The following is an 18,115-nucleotide window of genomic DNA, read 5'->3' as shown; positions in this document are numbered from 1 at the left end:
ATCATAACTCCCAGATCCCCTTCGCAATCTCAACACCATCTAGCTCCTATCTTGTAACTATCATCATTACCTAATCTCAAAACTTTACTTTTATCAGCATTAAACTGCATCTGCCAATCTTTTGACCATTTCAAAACCCTATTTAGATCAACTTGAAGTAATAGTGAGTCGTCTTCCGTGTTAATTTCCCTACCGATTTTTGTATCATCGGCAAATTTGCAAATGTTGCTAAGAACATAAGAACATAAGAACAAAGGTAACTGCAGAAGGCCTATTGGCCCATACGAGGCAGCTCCTATTCTATAACCACCCAATCCCACTCATATACTTGTCCAACCCGCGCTTGAAACAATCGAGGGACCCCACCTCCACCACGTTACGCGGCAATTGGTTCCACAAATCTACAACCCTGTTACTGAACCAGTATTTACCCAAGTCTTTCCTAAATCTAAACTTATCCAATTTATACCCATTGTTTCGTGTTCTGTCCTGTGTTGATACTTTTAATACCCTATTAATATCCCCCTTGTTATGTCCATTCACCCACTTGTAAACCTCTATCATGTCGCCCCTAACTCTTCGCCTTTCCAGTGAATGCAACTTAAGCTTTGTTAATCTTTCTTCATATGAAAGATTTCTAATTTGGGGAATTAACTTAGTCATCCTACGCTGGACACGTTCAAGTGAATTTATATCCATTCTATAATATGGCGACCAAAACTGAACTGCATAATCTAAATGGGGCCTAACTAGAGCAAGATATAGCTTGAGAACCACACCAGGTGTCTTGTTACTAACGCTGCGATTAATAAATCCAAGTGTCCGATTTGCCTTATTACGAACATTTATGCATTGATCCTTTTGTTTTAAATTCTTACTAATCATAACTCCCAGATCCCTTTCGCAATCCGACTTCGCAATCACAACACCATCTAGCTCGTATCTTGTAACTCTATCATCATTACCTAACCTCAGAACTTTACATTTATCAGCATTAAACTGCATCTGCCAATCCTTTGACCATTTCAAAACCGTATCTAGATCAACTTGAAGTGATAGTGAGTCCTCCTCCGAATTAATTTCCCTACCGATTTTCGTATCATCGGCAAATTTGCAAATGTTGCTACTCAAACCTGAATCTAAATCATTTATATATATTATAAACAACAGAGGTCCCAGGACAGAGCCTTGAGGCACTCCACTTACAACATTTTCCCACTCTGACTTGATTCCATTTATACTAACTCTCTGTTTCCTTTGGTATAGCCATGCCCTAATCCAGCTTAATATAGCACCCCCAATACCATGAGACTATTTTTTTAATCAGTCTTTCATGTGGCACTGTATCAAAAGCTTTGCTAAAGTCAAGGTATACAACATCGCAATCCTTACCACTATCAACTGCCTCAACAATGCTAGAATAAAAAGATAACAAATTTGTTAAACATGAACGGCCATTTATAAAACCATGTTGCGACTCAATTATTAATTTATGTTTTTCAAGATGAAGACGAATTTTATTTGCTATTATAGATTCGAGTAACTTTCCCACAATAGACGTTAGGCTAATTGGTCGATAGTTAGACGCAAGTGATCTATCTCCTTTCTTAAAAACTGGTAACACATTAGCAACTTTCCAAAACTCTGGCACTCTGCCTGACTCTATTGATTTATTAAATATGGTTGACAGTGGGTCACAAAGCTCCACTTTGCATTCTTTAAGCACCCTAGCAAACACTTCATCCGGCCCTGGGGATTTGTTTGGTTTGAGTTTTACTATTTGTTTAAGAACATCCTCCCTGGTAACTGCTAAACTCGTCAACCTGTCCTCGTCCCCACCCACATAGACTTGTTCGGCTGAAGGCATATTGTTAAGTTCCTCTTTAGTAAATACAGATACAAAATATTTATTAAAAATACTACTCATCTCTTCATCACTATCTGTTATTTGACCTGTCTCAGTTTTTAATGGACCTATCCTTTCCCTAGTCTTAGTACGATATAACTGAAAAAACCCTTTAGGATTTGTCTTTGCTTGCCCTGCTATGCGAACTTCATAGTTTCTTTTTGCTTTCCTTATCTCTTTTTTAACAAATTAGAACCACACCAGGTGTCTTGTTACTAACGCTTCGATTAATAAATCCCAAATTAGGAGCTGCATCGTATGGCTCAATAGGCCTTCTGAAGTTACCTTTATTCTTATCTTCATAGTGTTAATGGAGTTCTTAGGCCTACAAGGGATTACAAGTCAGAACCGGGCCCTCTCAGAGAGGCACGAGAAGCAATGGCCTATAACAATGCACATGTGATTTGGAAGCATTCTATGTCTGCCATCGACCGGGTCAGGAACCCAGAAAGGTAAGCATCCCAAAACAAACCGCAAAGAGAAACATGCAAACAAGCATGACGCCACCACGTTGCCGCGCTGCCGTCTGCGCAGTTCCCCTCTCCTTGGGAGGGGAAAGGGGGAGCCCTAGACCCCCTCACGTCAGCTACCCACACTTTCAGTTCAAAGGCTGGACGTCAAAACATGCAGGTAAAAACGCCGACCGGAGGGAGGGAGGGATGCTGGGAAGCCTCCGGGTTTCACCCAGAAAATGGCGTTTCATTACATTCAACGCTAGTTTTATGGGAGGAAATCCCCTCCGCCTCCCCGGAGCTACTTGCCCAAAGAGAAAACAGAGGATGCACCCGGGAGGCGTACGCCATGCGCAACGAAAAATCGAAAGCAAGACATCCAACGGCACCGAAGGATCCAGCAAATGACCCGGGAAACCCGAAGGGAAGAAGAAATGAGATGTTGATAGTTTGGTGACATGATGTGAGGCTCGCGGGACTAGCATGACCTTACTTGAGCAACAGATTTCGTGAGAGAGGGGGTCGTGCTCTGTTGAGCTCCTGAATCTCATAATTGTGTGTTCCTTTAAGAGGAGGGAACCTGGGAGATTTGTGTGTGAAGCCTGTGGGAAGACTTAATGTACTCAAGTCAGGACCAGAAGAGCTGTGAGGCAGTCTTAAAGAGACCTGGTTGGATGTCTTAGAGGATGACATCTTTGAGCCACAGCTGATCGAGTGCCCTCCAGATACAAATTCTGCTGTAAGTTAATATAACATTTCTTGCAGTGGTTGCCAGCGTTTGATCGTGTGCCCAGCGATCATGGCAAATGTTTATACATGTAGGACATATTTTAGTGTGACAGGGAACTCAAATAAGGAGTAGAGATAGAACATGCTGACGAGAGGAGTGATACGTCCACCCTCGCTGAAGGTCAGTGGATGACCAAGTGAGGGAGGCCCCAGTCATCCGACGGGAAGTCTGCCTGCGACATGTCTGAACATCTAAGTGGACCCTGCCCAAGATGGGGGAGTACCATTGCAGTGACGCAGTAGTGTTCAAAGAGATACCAGATGGAGGAATTTTATTTTCTGTGAATGCATTTAATTGATGTTTTGTTAGGAAAACGTTTATTATGGCATGCTGATGGATTTGCAAGTTTGTGTGGGAGAACTGCAACGTTTGTATGGGAGAACTGCAACGTTTGCATGGGAGAACTGCAACGTTTGCATGGGAGAACTGCAACGTTTGCATGGGAGAACTGCAACGTTCGTGTGGTGGAAATTAATGAAAGAACTTCGTGCCAGAAGAGTCCAAGCTATACTGTATGGTGAAGTAGGATTTCCAGTGAGAAGTGGAACTTCGTGGACCTAGTGAATCATCGAGTTGTGTAGGGAGCTCCACGTCGTTTGTGCGAAGCGTTTGGAGAGAGCTTTCACTGACATTCTATGGAGGACTTCAGTGCAGCTGATTGGAGGTGCTGCAGGAGTGCCTTACATATTTTGAGGACCCAGATGATTGTAGTAGGGGACCTCGAGTAATGGAATAGAGGGTCATAAGGCCCTCGATATCTAAGTAAGTAATTATCAAAAGAAGGCACAAAACCGGAAAGGCTATGTAGCACCATCAAATGTGCGGAATAATCAGAGGGCGCTAAATATCACCAAGGATGCCAATACGAGAACAAAAACGCATAGACGAATGATATCAAAAGTATCCGAGTCACCAAGAATTCTATTGAGGGACAGGTGACCGCAAGGGGTGGTCGGAAAGCAAGACACACGCTCATCCTGGAAGGAAGGACATGCACGACCGTAAGAGAGACAATGCAATTAGGACAATAAGGAGCAGTACGGCACTCCATCAAGTGACCATGGGTTAAGCGAGTATGGCCAATATGCAACCTCGCCAGAGCAGTTTCCCAACGCCGGTTACGGTGATAGGACGACGGCCACGAGTTAACACAACATTTAAGAGTACGTAGTTTGTTACCAGTAACAGACGACCAAGAAGCCTGCCAATGGGTAAGGATGGAGGAATGGATAACTTGGTAAAAGTCGGAATATGGAATACCTTTACGAGAGATGGGACAAGAGCGGACAGCTTCCTTGGCGGCAGGATCCGCACGCTCATTTAAAGACACCAATATGGCTGGGAAACCCAACAAAACTCAACCGACTTAAATTTACTGTGAACAAGAAACCGCCAATGCTGGATCTCGACAACTACTGGATGAACCAGATTAAAGGACCCGAGAGTCATGAGGGAACTACGAGAGTCAACAACAACTACAAAGGAAGACTGACAACGAGAAAGCAGGAGATGAAGAGCAAAGAGAATAGCATAAAGCTCCGCTGTGAAGATGCTAGTCTCCGGAGGTAAGCGACACACATAAGTGCGATCAGGAAAGACAACAGAGTAGCCAACACCGTCCGCAAACTTACACCCATCGGTGAAGACAGAAACGGAGCGGGAGTGAGAAGAAAAGTGCTCCAGGAAAAGGCGTTTTAGAATCGTAGGAGGGGTAAAAGCTTTAGTGATGCGTGTCAAGGATGTACAAAACTGCGGAAGGGGGACTCCACGGGGGCAAAGAAGGAACAACACGAGGAGAAACATTATAAACACGAACGGAAAGAGAATCCTGTAGGCGAGATAACCGGACAGAAAGAGGGAGGTGGTGAAGAGGAACAGAAACCGCAGGAGGGGTAAAAGTTAAAGCACGGCAGAGGCGAGAGGAAGGATGTTGTAAGGACTGCGCAAGATAGCGAAGACAGTAGCGATCACGGCGGTCCTGGAGAGACAGGAAGTCAGTGTCAACATACAAGCTAAGGACGGGAGTCGAACGAAAGGCACCAGAACTGAGGCGCAACCCAGTATGGTGCAAAGCATCAAGACGGCGAAGAGTAGAAGGAGAAGCAGATGAGTAAGCAGGGCAACCATAATCGAGCTTAGACAGGACGAGAGAGGAATGTAAAGCATTGTAAATAAGCAGCAATAAGATGCAGGCGATGAGTCACAATAACGTGGCTGAAGTATGTTGACCAGACCACACACTAGAAACTGAAGGGACGACGACGTTTCGGTCCGTCCTGGACCATTCTCAAGTCGATTGTGATGAGGAGGTAGGGACAGGCAATAAATAGGCAAGAGAGAGCTGAGGAGGAAAGTCAGGTGTAGGGGATAGTAGTAATGAGAACTGCAGCAGGCCTATTGGCCCATACGAGGCAGCTCCTATTATAACCACCGAAGGAGATAGAAATAGGAAAAAGAAGATAGCAAGGGAGCGTAGGAGAAGACAATAAACAGAAAAAGGGAGAAGAAAAGGAAAGAGAAAGAAAGAAATGGAAGGGGGAAAGCTTATGTTAAGTCACGTTTGTTAGAAAGATTAGAGCATTTGAGTATATACTGTGAAAGGGAAGAGTCCACAGCAACAAAGCCAGGACTCAAGTTCATGTTGGGTACATTGTTTATAAGAGCCGATTCTACAAGACGGCGTCTGTGTAGAGTAGAGGCAGGAAAGATTATTTTGGAGGAAGACCAATCAATGGGATGATTAGAATCCCTCACATGGCAGAAGAGAGCATTGTTAGTGTCTGCAGACTTAACACTTCTCTTGTGTTCTTTAAGTCTGTCATTCAGTGTACGGCCAGTTTCGCCAAAGTATTGGAGAGGACAAGATGAACAGGAAATAGAGTAGACACCAGCAGCATTAGAAGCAGGAGGAGCAGTGTGAACTAGATTGCTACGACGTGTGTTAGTTTGTCGAAAGGCGAGTTTAATGTCAAGAGGACGAAAGGTATTGGTAAAAGTTTTGAGTTCAGATATGAAGGGAAGGCATAGTACAGTGCTACTAGTGTTGGAAGCAGGTTTAGGATGAAAGAAATTTCGTTTAGCTTGAGAGTGGGCACAGTTGATGAAATGCAAAGGATAACCAAGGCGAGAGAATGATTTGTAGATAAAGGCAATTTCAGAATCAAGAAACTGAGGGTCGCTGATGCGTAGAGCGCGGAGGAAGAGAGAGACGAGGACACTTTTCTTAACAGAAGGAGGATGGTAGGAAAAGAAGTGACTGTACATGCCACTATGCATGGGTTTACGGTAGACAGAGAAAGAGAACCCAGACACAGAGCTGTGAACATGAACATCAAGAAAAGGAAGGAGGGAATTAGATTCCCACTCAACTTTGAAATGGATAGAAGGAGCCAGATTGTTAAGAGAGGCGAGGAAAGGCTGGAAAAGATTAAGGTCATGAGGCCATAAAGCAAAAATGTCATCAACATATCGAAGCCAGAGAGAGGGACGAGTATCAATAGAAGGAAGAACAGTTTCGAAGTATTCCATGTAGAAATTAGCAAGAACAGGGGAGAGAGGGGAACCCATAGCGACGCCGAAAGTTTGAGTGTAATATTTACCGTTGAAAGAGAGAGAGTTAGATTCAACACAGTCTAATGAGATCGAGGAAAACGTCAGTGGGAAGTGGGAGAGGAAGGAGGCCCTCTGACGCCTTCTGTCTGAGGAAAGAGAACGTCATCGAGCGGAACATTAGTGAACAGAGAGTCGACATCAAGACTAAGCATCTTACAAGAGGGTTGCAGGCGCAGTCTTTCTATGAAGTCCTGAGAGTGACGAAGGTGGGCAGGGGAAAAAGTGCCAAGGTAAGGTGTCAGGGTTTTAGCGAGCCAGGAGGCAAGAGGATAGCTGACAGAGCCCCGTGAAGAAATGATAGGACGAAGAGGAACACCAGGTTTATGAGTCTTAGGAAGACCATAGAAATAAGGAAGAGAAGGGCAGATGACACGGAAACGTTTAATGAGATCAAAGTCAGGAGGGCAAAGACTAGAGAGCTGTCTTAGTTTGCGGTTAAAGGAAGTTTTGAGGCGATCCAAAGGGTTAGAAGTCAGAGGAGCATAAGTGCGAGAGTCAGAGAGCAAGACAACTCGCCTTTCGACAAACTAACACTTCGTAGCAATCTAGTTCACACTGCTCCTCCTGCTTCTAATGCTGCTGGTGTCTACTCTATTTCCTGTTCATCTTGTCCTCTCCAATACTTTGGCGAAACTGGCCGTACACTGAATGACAGACTTAAAGAACAAGAGAAGTGTTAAGTCTGCAGACACTAACAATGCTCTCTTCTGCCATGTGAGGGATTCTAATCATCCCATTGATTGGTCTTCCTCCAAAATAATCTTTCCTGCCTCTACTCTACACAGACGCCGTCTTGTAGAATCGGCTCTTATAAACAATGTACCCAACATGAACTTGAGTCCTGGCTTTGTTGCTGTGGACTCTTCCCTTTCACAGTATATACTCAAATGCTCTAATCTTTCTAACAAACGTGACTTAACATAAGCTTTCCCCCTTCCATTTCTTTCTTTCTCTTTCCTTTTCTTCTCCCTTTTTCTGTTTATTGTCTTCTCCTACGCTCCCTTGCTATCCTCTTCTTTTTCCTATTTCTATCTCCTTCGGTGGTTATAATAGGAGCTGCCTCGTATGGGCCAATAGGCCTGCTGCAGTTCTCATTACTACTATCCCCTACACCTGACTTTCCTCCTCAGCTCTCTCTTGCCTATTTATTGCCTGTCCCTACCTCCTCATCACAATCGACTTGAGAATGGTCCAGGACGGACCGAAACGTCGTCGTCCCTTCAATTTCTAGTGTGTGGTCTGGTCAACAGCAATAAGATGCTTAACATACTAAGAAGGTTAGGTGTATTCGTTTGCCTTGTTCGGGTAGAAGGTAGACAGTAGTCGCTTCTGTATATATTTATTGACAGAGACAGCAAGGTATATATCTGCCTAGCCGAGGTCCTTCTACTCTGGGTCTGTGAGGATAACTGAGCTGCTGGGAGCATGGCTTGATGCTCCTCTGTCTGGCATGACGTCAGAGGTCTACTTGCCTGTGATTGGTTACATTTCAACTGACAGAATTTGAGTATAACAGGTGAGGTCGGTGTTTTCTATGAAGATTTTCAAGGTAAACTAAAATATTCACAATCAATTAGTATGTCACATATGCACTTATTAAATAAGCTAATATTGACTATAAGCAAGTGCGAGAACGGGTTGCACAACTGAAAAACTTACACTTTTGGTTTATGACCTGTTTTCACCAGATACCTATTGAAACTGTTCAGCATGGCTATGTCAACGAGGTGAAAAAACATGTTTTTGGTCCACTTCACGATTTTACGTACACTCGACAGCACCCACCATCATGTCGCTTATCAACCAAACACATGTTTATGTTACATTCCATAACACAATCTGGTTTATATATTGCTAGTTTCGTTGTTCTGTTCACCATTGTACCAGTGTGAACGGTTATCAACATGTTCACTTCTCGCCCGTCTTTCCACGCACTGGGAGTATTTAATCAGCATTGTGTACCTGTCATACTGCAATATTATGGCAAACACAGACATTTCCCTTTTTTTCCTATACTGTGCCACACACTCCAGTTCTATTTTCAAGCAAGAGCCTAGTTAGCAAGGGACTTGAATAATAGTTATCCGTGTATAAAATGTGACCATTGTTCAGTCATGGTGTCATCAGTGACTTCTCCACACTACCTGAGAAACCATGTTGGTCATTACCGGGAATGTCTACATTGGTAGCAGAATATAGAATCATGTATAACAATTCCTGTTTCACAGTCACAGAGAAAGAATTTCAGTCCAAATCGGTGGGGTTTGAAGGGAATATATTGCTTGAAGGCAACAGGTCCTTTGAAAAGCAAAAAGAGTTAATTACCAGCTTCTGAACTGGTAAGTAGAATTCTCTCAACTTTCCGAGAAGTTCATTCAGAACATGCCTCACTCTCCAGAGTCTGTCGTCCTCTGTCCAGTCTTTATTACTTGCAAAATGAAGACACCTAAAGAGTATCAGAAACCTGTCTCAAGACATTTCCCCCAAAAAAGGTTTTGGAGCACAATGATCTTTGCTCCAATAATTTGAGATAACGTGTTTTACACAATATTTCATCAACAAACATAGTGCAAGAAATACATACATTTCACCTACATTAGTGTTTTTCCAATGCCGTGATCGTGAAAATTGGGATAACTCCTCATGTTCAATGAGACCAGCGCGTAATTGTTCGTTCCCTGAACAATACGTTCCATAAGCGACTCGTCAAAATATGCAATAAAAACCAGTGTTATGCTGCAGCCGATCTAAAGCACCTAGAGGCCAAACCCAGCGATCGCAAGAGATGCGGAAGGGATGGCCCCAAAGGAACCAGAAAAACCGACCAAGTCAAACCCGACACAGTGGGTAGACCATCACGGTAAAGTTTGGACTCCCGCACAAACCCATGAACAACCGCCTCGTGACCCAGGAGCCCCTCAGAAACAGATGAAGGCGAGACCACAGCCGAAGCAAACCCGCCGGAGGGAGAGATAAGGAAGTGGTCCAAGAGTCCCACACTATACCCAGCCAAGACCGAACCTGAGAGGGACCCAGATGCAACTTCCTCCAGTTCACCAGGAACCCGAACCCGGCGAGCTGGGGGGGGGGAGAAGAAGAAGAAGAAAAAAAAAAAGTCTAAACCCCCGCGAGCAGGCACACTGACTGGCTGGCTGGGAGCCCATCCAAGCCAGTTGTCGAGGTAGGCCAGAACCCGAACTCCTAACATACGCAAACGGGCCACCACGACCCGGGTAAGACAAGTGAAAATGCGAGGTGCCAGATTCATGCCGAATGGAAGGCAACAAAAGCGGTAAGCCTGACGCCCCACAACAAAACCGAGCCACTCCCCTGAACGAATCAGGACGTGCCAGTACACATCTCAAAAGTCCAGGGACACCATCCAAGTACCTGGCTCCAAAACAAGACGAACCTGGGACAGTAGTCATCCGAAAGGAGGGAATAATAGACCCAGGGGTTCAGATGGGACAAGTTCAGAATGAACCACAGGTCCGCACAGTCCCGTTTCAGAACCGGAAACAGGCGGGAAACCCACCTGAGAGATGAGGTCATCTTGACCACGCCCAAGCGATCCCACTCTAAATTGATTTGACCAAGCGCAGAAGAGGCCTGCCCTGCCAGTTCCATTCCCCCCCCCCCCCAAATTGATCCGTCAATGGGACGAACCACAAATGGGCCGACAGGCCTTACGAGAAGCCAACTGACGAGCAGAGCGATCACCGCGCCGACCAGTCGTTATCATCTTCGAAGACAGCATACACTCTGAAACTGGCACCACTGGTCTACCATGATGGGAGGAACCTCGAGCCCTGGCAAGACCCTTACAGGAAGACACACTGTGGGGTTTCCCGGAGAACCCCAACAAGTCCGAAATGGGATGAAAATTAGAAGAGGCCGCTTGCAGATACTGCACTACCAGACCCTGCAAATGGCAAAAAGGTATAGAAAATTTAAGAGCCAGGGCTCACGCGGATTCCACAGACTGAGCGAGCACTGCCTGCTGGCAAGCAAGATGAGAAGCAAAGAACAGTTACTGCCTCCCGCAGGATCGGCGCAAACAGCTTCATCAGAGCAGTCAACGCCCACACTGCTAACACCAGACCTAGGACCGGCCCCAAGTGCCTTTACATCCTTCTCAAGCCATTCAGAAGACAGATCGAGAAAGGAAAAGAAACGCAAGACCGAAGCCAAACAGCCACGGGCATGCAAGTCCTCAGCTACCAGGGCTGCCGAAAGGAAGGGAACCTGCACACGAAGCTGAACAAGGCTGACACCCCAAGGAAGGACAGGGGCGAACAAACACACATGGAAGCGCTCAAACTTGTCCCCCTAGGTAAACCTGTACAACAGTAAGGACCTCACGCCACTCAAGCATGCAGGACTGACAGAACGTATGCCATGCCCCCCAACGAAAAGATAGGACAGTCTGCCAACCAGGACGACTCCGGAACTTTGTAACGAACCCAGTATGGAAAAGAACCGAATTAAAAAGAGGCAAGATCCATTATCGAGGCATAATCCAGGTCGTGCAGGAGGTACGCTGCAAGGGCCTCCTGCACCTCATGCAGCGGGTTGCGAGAGGCCGAAAACCTCCGAAAAGAAGGACCCAAAGTACCCAGGGGAACCTGGAACCAAAAAGGTCAACGTCATTTCAAACTCTTATATGGAGGGGGCGATAAGAAAACCCCACTCCCTGCAACAACAAGCTCCGCTAAGAGGGTACCAAAATCCAGGTGGGGTCAAGCAGGGACTAAGCCCCCCCCCCCCCCCCCCCAAGACCAACCCCTCCTCTACCCCGAGAATCTCCACATCAGGACCTGGGGCCGAGTCGTCCTCCAAACCCCCTGCCTTAAAAAGAAAAGGCAGATGCCTCTGGAAAAGTTGAACCGAAGGGGGCCCACTGGTCAGACCCAGAAGCACTGGCTGGAGGAACAAGCTCGAATGCCTCCGTCGTCACACCAGAAGGGGCATCCCCAGAAACTGCCAGAGTCTCACCACCAACTAAACCCTGCCTCGACTCCGAAACCCCCAGACGCTTCGGAGCCAGAAGCAGGGGTTGAGGAGAAGCAGGATGAACAACAGCAAGGGAAGGCTCTGGTAAGGCAGACGAAACTAAAGTCGATGCGACTGACATCCCTAAGTCTGGGTCATTATAACCAAAACAGGGCATTCGGGGGAGCAACCAACCTAGCACGCTGCAGCAACCTATAATGAACATGCAGCGCCGAAGCTGCCTGCACCCTAAGTTCAATATCAGTGGACTGGGTGATCTTGAGAACAAGCAAACACCACCACTCACAGGACTCTGGGTCGAAGGTGTCACCGACCCAACATGCAGCATGATGGAGGCAAAACAAGTGACTCGCCCTGAAACAAGAGAGCAACCTTCCAAACTCGCACGAAGCGAGATGGGACCCAGGGGATGCGTCCATCGGACATTGAGCCCCCAGTTGGGTTTTCTAGGGCAATTAGATGCTCTGCTAATGGAAGCCTAGGCAAGGTACTGCTAACTGGCGCTCCAAACTACCAAGCAAATAAATAAGAGCCGAATCTCTGGAATGTGAACACACACACACGGGGTCCTAGTGGAGGACCCCCCAAGAAGACAATACATATAAGCTACAACAACACCTAGGGCAGATCCTCCACCAGGGAGAAAACAAAAACAAAAGAAAAACCCTGTGTAAGTAAAATGTACCCAGGCGGAACAGAGCCGGCTACCATATCAGGCGAAAAACAGCTGCACAGTACCTAGCACCCCTACCAGTGACGAAACTACTTCCTACCCAGATGCAAACTGGGTAGGAAGACTCCAAAGGCGGGAAATTACCGAGCAGTAAAAGACTTCAACGGAGGTAGCCCCCCCCCCTTGCAACTTGTGGAAGATAACCCAAAGCCACAAGGGCAGTACTCACAGGGCACCTAGGGAAGGTAACCCAAGGTGCATGCAGCCCGAGTACAGGTGAAAATACTCCTGGATCGCGCACCACCAGTAAGACAGGACCACACCACAAGGCACAGCACTGAATCAAATCCGAAGCCACAGCCACGCGACCACCAGGTCTCACATCAGCCACAGAACTAGGGGTGTGGATAGCCGGCAAGGGAGTCTGGGGTTCCCCCTACTCCTTTCTGGGGAGGGTGAAGCCGTGCAGACGGCAGCGTGGTGACGATTGCCACTCGTGCTCTTTTTCCTTTGGGGAGTTCTGTCCAACAGTTCGGCTTCTGTAGCAATTTTATGAAACCAGATACGGTTCGTTTTAGGGCGCCTACCTTCTGGGTGCCTGACCCGGTCGATGGCAGACAAAATGCTTCCAACAACACGGGGGGTTATTATAAGCCATTGCTCCTCGTGCCTCTCCGAGGGGGCCAGGTTCCGGCTCGTGATTCCCAGTAGGCCTAGAACTCCATTTTCTTTGATGCCAGGATCTAATACATACATATCAGCCAGGATAGTTCCGGGGAGCCGAAGAGGCTCCCCCCAGAAAACTAATCAGAAACAATATATAAAAAAACATTCACAGCAACTCCCACTTGACGACTGGCTCGGGGCGACCACCCTGGTGCAATTGCTCAATGAGCGCACATCAATCGTTATGCCATCGCGAGATTTTCACGTTTTATCATGGCCAAAGTAAGTCACATACAAAAAAAATAAAAATAGATTTTTGTTATTATTCGCAGCAGGGTGTTGCATGCTAAAATCACTTGAGCAACACAAGGGTTAATGATCTTGGTTTAAAGACAGGTTGAAGAGTTGGCGTTGTCCACAAAAACAAAAGCCAAATCCCAGTGAGATATGGGAGCCCTGTTGCACAGAACTGGACACCCTGTCTCTCTGAAGACAATTCTTGCATTATGTTATATTCGTGCAGCAAATAGAATATTAAAATACATATTAAAAATAGTAGGGCAACTTAATAATGTATGTGTATTTAATTGACATAAAGCAAAGCATTTTACACAACATGAAAATTCACTGACTTGTATAAAAAGACTCAAGAGAAAGGTAATGCATAAATTTTACTAACGGGAGACTGGAAAGTTGCCAAAGCCAAGTTTCTGGAAAATAAACACGAGGCGTTATTGGCTTAGCTTCGGATGTTATTTCCACCATTTCATCAACGTCATGTACGCTGTCTAGGTCTCGTTCAATTGATGCATAAGAATATGCAACTCCTGGAATTGGGTCACCAAACATGAAAGACGGGAATCCAGAGCGCCCCGATTCTTCCATGGCTGGAAATAGGAACAAACCCATTATTTGTATCAGTGCCGGTGAAAATGATGTTGGGCGAGTTGAGTTCGGAGTGAGGAACTGTTACAGAGGTTTAAGACCGCCATAGAATTAGTTTAGAGCAAGGGGGGAATCCCGATCAAATGTGGCATTCTTCCAAGAAAGGGAGTTGGAAATGAATGGTTGTCGAGGACACTTGGTGTCAATTGTCGACTGGACAAATATTGCAATTCAAATGCAATATCATTTATAGATAACTGGGAACACTTCTATGGAAGAAATGACATGTATGCTCGGGATGGGGTGCATCTATTCAAGGCTGGGATGGTTGCTGTTGCCAACTCGTTGGAACCTGTGGTAGGAGGGGTTTGTTTTTGTTTAAACTGTTAGTAGATAGTGGTATGGGAATTGATATTGAGCTTCAAAATAAAAGATTTAAATTCTCTTGTAAGCACAGAAAATAATATATATTATTGCACTTACCGAAACGTGGATGAATGTAGAAAATAGACAGCTATTAGCTGAATATCAAATAAATTAATTTAAACGATTTCACACATATATATTAGACGAGGAGAGGGAGTAGCCATATATTTTAGGGAAAATTTGAAATGTAATCTCAAAGAGGGAATCAAAACTGAGCCACACAAACTATTTGGCTAGAATTAAGCGAAAAAACAAATAATCTAATAATAGAAGTTATAAACAAGCCACCAAATTTAGATAGAATGGAAGCAAAGCACCTATGGGATGAAACATCTAGAGCATCTAGGTCTAACAGTATTTGTTATGGGTGACTTTAATTTTAGTGGAATAAACTGGATTGACAGCAGGGAATAACGAAGCAAAAGATTTCCGAGAATTATTTGACTATGGCTTTCTTACGCAACACATTAAGGAACCAACGCGGGAAAATAATATTTTAGATATAGTGTTAAACATGCAAACAAATTAATGACATCGAAATAGGGAGTGAACTAGGGAACAAAGAAATTGATCGCAAAGAAATCAGATTTACCATGGAATGGAATAGATCTGTAGTTGAAGCATATTCTGTATTAAATATTTTCTGGTTTAGGGCTCCGATTTACACATGAAAATAGTGAAGATAACAATCTGCCATTCTTGGATGTACTAATAACAAAAACAGGAACCTCTCTCTACTAGAACCTATATACTAAACCTACAACATAGAATTATGCCTGAACGGTAAGAGTGAGTGCCCCCAAAGATACAAAGCCAGTGTTCTCAATGCTTATATTCGTCGAACGCTTACACACTGCTCCGAATGGAGCAACGTGAGTTTAGAGTTTGAAAGAATAACTCAGGAATTGGTGAACAATGGATATAGCAACCCGGAAATAAACTTTGCAATAAGAAGACACCTGACCGATGGTACAATCCTGAACCTAGAACAGAAACCACAACACCTCCAATAAAATATTATAAATCAACTATGCATAGTGAACATAAGATTATCCTGGTAATCAAGAAACCAGGATAATAAAAAAACTAACAACATTATATAGAGGACCTATAGCGATTCCACGACCAAGAGACGGCTTCCTGAACCTTGCTGGAATCAACCTCACTGAGGATCAAGTCACTCTTAAATCTGGGTATAAACTGTCACGTTATGTCCAGACCAAGTGAGATGGCCCAGAAAGTGGAGTTGGAGATCCTGTTGGACGAAATATTCGACCTCGAAGCACAAAAGGTCACCACCGAAGATACCTTACAAGCAGAACTTATTGCGGAAGGAGGAAAGAATCGAGGTAACTACAGAAGCACCATACTGTCCCCCGAGCTCAAAGAGACAGCTAAGAGCCTACGTGAGAACGAGGAGATAGTCATCAGGAGAGGTGACAAGTCGCCAATATACGTCATTCTTAAAGACTAATATCTGGCGAAAATGAACCTCATACTCTCGGACCAAACTAAATTCCAAAGGGTAACAAAGGACACTACAGCCGAATTGAAAGAAAAGGTTAACAGATTGCTTGAAACTGTGAACGCCAAGAGATCCGGACTCCACCTGCCAAAGATTATTGGGGAATACAAACCTGGGTATGCGTACGGAAATGTCAAAAGACACACAAGCCTGCAAACCCACTTTGGCCAATCATCAGCCAGATACCCACACCCACGTACAGACTGGCGAAGCCACTCAACGGCTTGCTGACGGCTTGCTGACTCCTTATGTCCCTTGCGCCATCAGCCTGAAGTCTCCAAAGGAATTTGTTGACTTACTGCGGGGAACACAGGCCGCAGGAATAAGAACCTCGTTGGACGTAGAATCAGTGTTTACCAACGCACCTGTGGATGAAACAATCGGGATGATAGCGGATAGAGTGTATCGTGATCCGGCCTGTACTCCTCTTGACATGCCAGAAAACATTCTGAGGAAACTACTCCAAGCTTGTACTAAAGAGGCACCCTTCTTGAGCCCGGATGGGCACATGTATAAGCAAGAAGATGGGGTCGCCATGGGTTCTTCCCTAGGTGTCCTGTTTGCGAACTTCTACATGGGTACCATCGAACAAAAGGTCTTAGTCGACATGAACTTGAAACCGGCCATATACTGCAGGTATGTTGACATTTTTACACAGGTACCTGATGTCAGACATCTGCAGGAGCTGAAGGAGGCATTTGAGCAGAATTCTGTGTTGCATTTCACTTACGAGATGGAGAAGGATGGGAAGCTGCCCTTTCTAGATGTAGCAGTCATGGAAAGGAGCGGAGGTTTCCACACTGCAAACATACATAGGAATGTATCTAAATGCCAACAGTGACTGCCCAGACAGGCACAAGAGGAGTGTTGTCAATGCTTATGTCGACCGTGCTCTCAGCCACAGCTCAGGATGGAAGCAAGTCGACGAAGAACTCTGTAGGGTAAGGCAGGTCCTAGTCAACAACGGCTAGTTTCCAACTTACAACGTTATATGGAGGACCTATGGCAATTCCACGACCAAAAGATGGCTTCCTGAACCTTGCAGGAATTAACCTCACTGAGGACCAAGTCACTCTCCTAAATCTGGGCATAAACTGTCACGTTATGTCCAGACCGAGTGAGATGGCCCGGAAAGTGGAGTTGGAAATTCTGTTGGACGACATATTCGACCTCGAGACACAGAAGGAGGTCACTACCAAAGATACCTTACAAGCAGAACTTATTGCGGAAGGAGGAAAGAATCGAGGCAATTACAGAAGCACCATACTGTCCTCCGAGCTCAAAGCGGCAGCCAAAAGCCTTCGTGAGAACAAGGAGATAGTTGTCAGAAGAGGTGACAAGTCGCCAATATACGTCATTCTTAAAAAAGACGAATATCTGGCGAAAATGAACCTCATACTCTCTGACCAAACAAAATTCCAAAGGGTAACGAAGGACACTACAGCAGTTTGAAAGCAAAGGTCAACAGACTAATCGAAACTGAGAACGCCAAGAAATCCGGACTCCACCTGCCAAAGATCATTGGGGAATATAAACCTGGATATGCGTATGGAAATGTCAAGACGCACAAGCCTGGAAACCCACTTCGGCCAATCATTAGCCAGATACCCACACCCACGTACAGACTGGCGAAGCGACTCAACGGCCTGCTGACTCCTTATGTTCCTTGCGCCTTCAGCCTGAAGTCTCCAAAGGAATTTGTGGACTTACTGCGGGGCACACGGGCCACAGGAATAAGAGCCTCATTGGACGTAGAATCGCTGTTCACCAACGTACCAGTGGACGAGACAATCGGGATGATAACCGACAGTGTATCGTGATCCAGCCTGTACTCCTCTTGACATACCAGAAAATATCCTAAGGAAACTACTCCAAGCTTGTACTAAAGAGGCACCCTTCTTGAGCCCGGATGGGAACATGTATAAGCAAGTAGATGGGGTCGCCATGGGTTCTCCCCTAGGTGTCCTGTTTGCAAACTTCTACATGGGTACCATCGAGCAAAAAGTCTTAGTCGACATGAACATGAAACCGGCCATATACTGCAGGTATGTTGACGACATTTTTACACAGGTACCTGATGTCAGACATCTGCAGGAGCTGAAGGAGGCATTTGAGCAGAGTTCCGTGCTGCGTTTCACTTACGAGACGGAAAAGGATGGGAAGCTGC

At 45.5% G+C, this 18,115-nt stretch overlaps 1 protein-coding gene across 2 annotated transcripts in view; it reads right to left on the bottom strand.

The window, feature by feature from the left end:
- LOC123765536 (alpha-1-macroglobulin) overlaps positions 1–18,115 on the bottom strand; it is a 251,748-nt gene that overhangs the window by 109,678 nt on the left and 123,955 nt on the right. Inside the window, exon 15 of one of the 2 annotated variants that reach the window (XM_069334071.1) lies at positions 13,792–13,999. The exons of the other annotated variant lie outside the window; for it this stretch is intronic. Within the exon in view, the coding sequence (XP_069190172.1) occupies positions 13,792–13,999 (208 nt within the window). The remainder of the gene's footprint in view (positions 1–13,791; positions 14,000–18,115) is intronic. 2 annotated transcript variants of the gene reach the window in all.

Source organism: Procambarus clarkii, chromosome 30 (genome assembly GCF_040958095.1).
Source record: "Procambarus clarkii isolate CNS0578487 chromosome 30, FALCON_Pclarkii_2.0, whole genome shotgun sequence".
Lineage (NCBI taxonomy): Eukaryota > Metazoa > Arthropoda > Malacostraca > Decapoda > Cambaridae > Procambarus > Procambarus clarkii.
The sequence above is the reverse complement of the archived record's forward strand: the minus strand, read 5'-3'. Positions and strand labels throughout refer to the sequence as shown.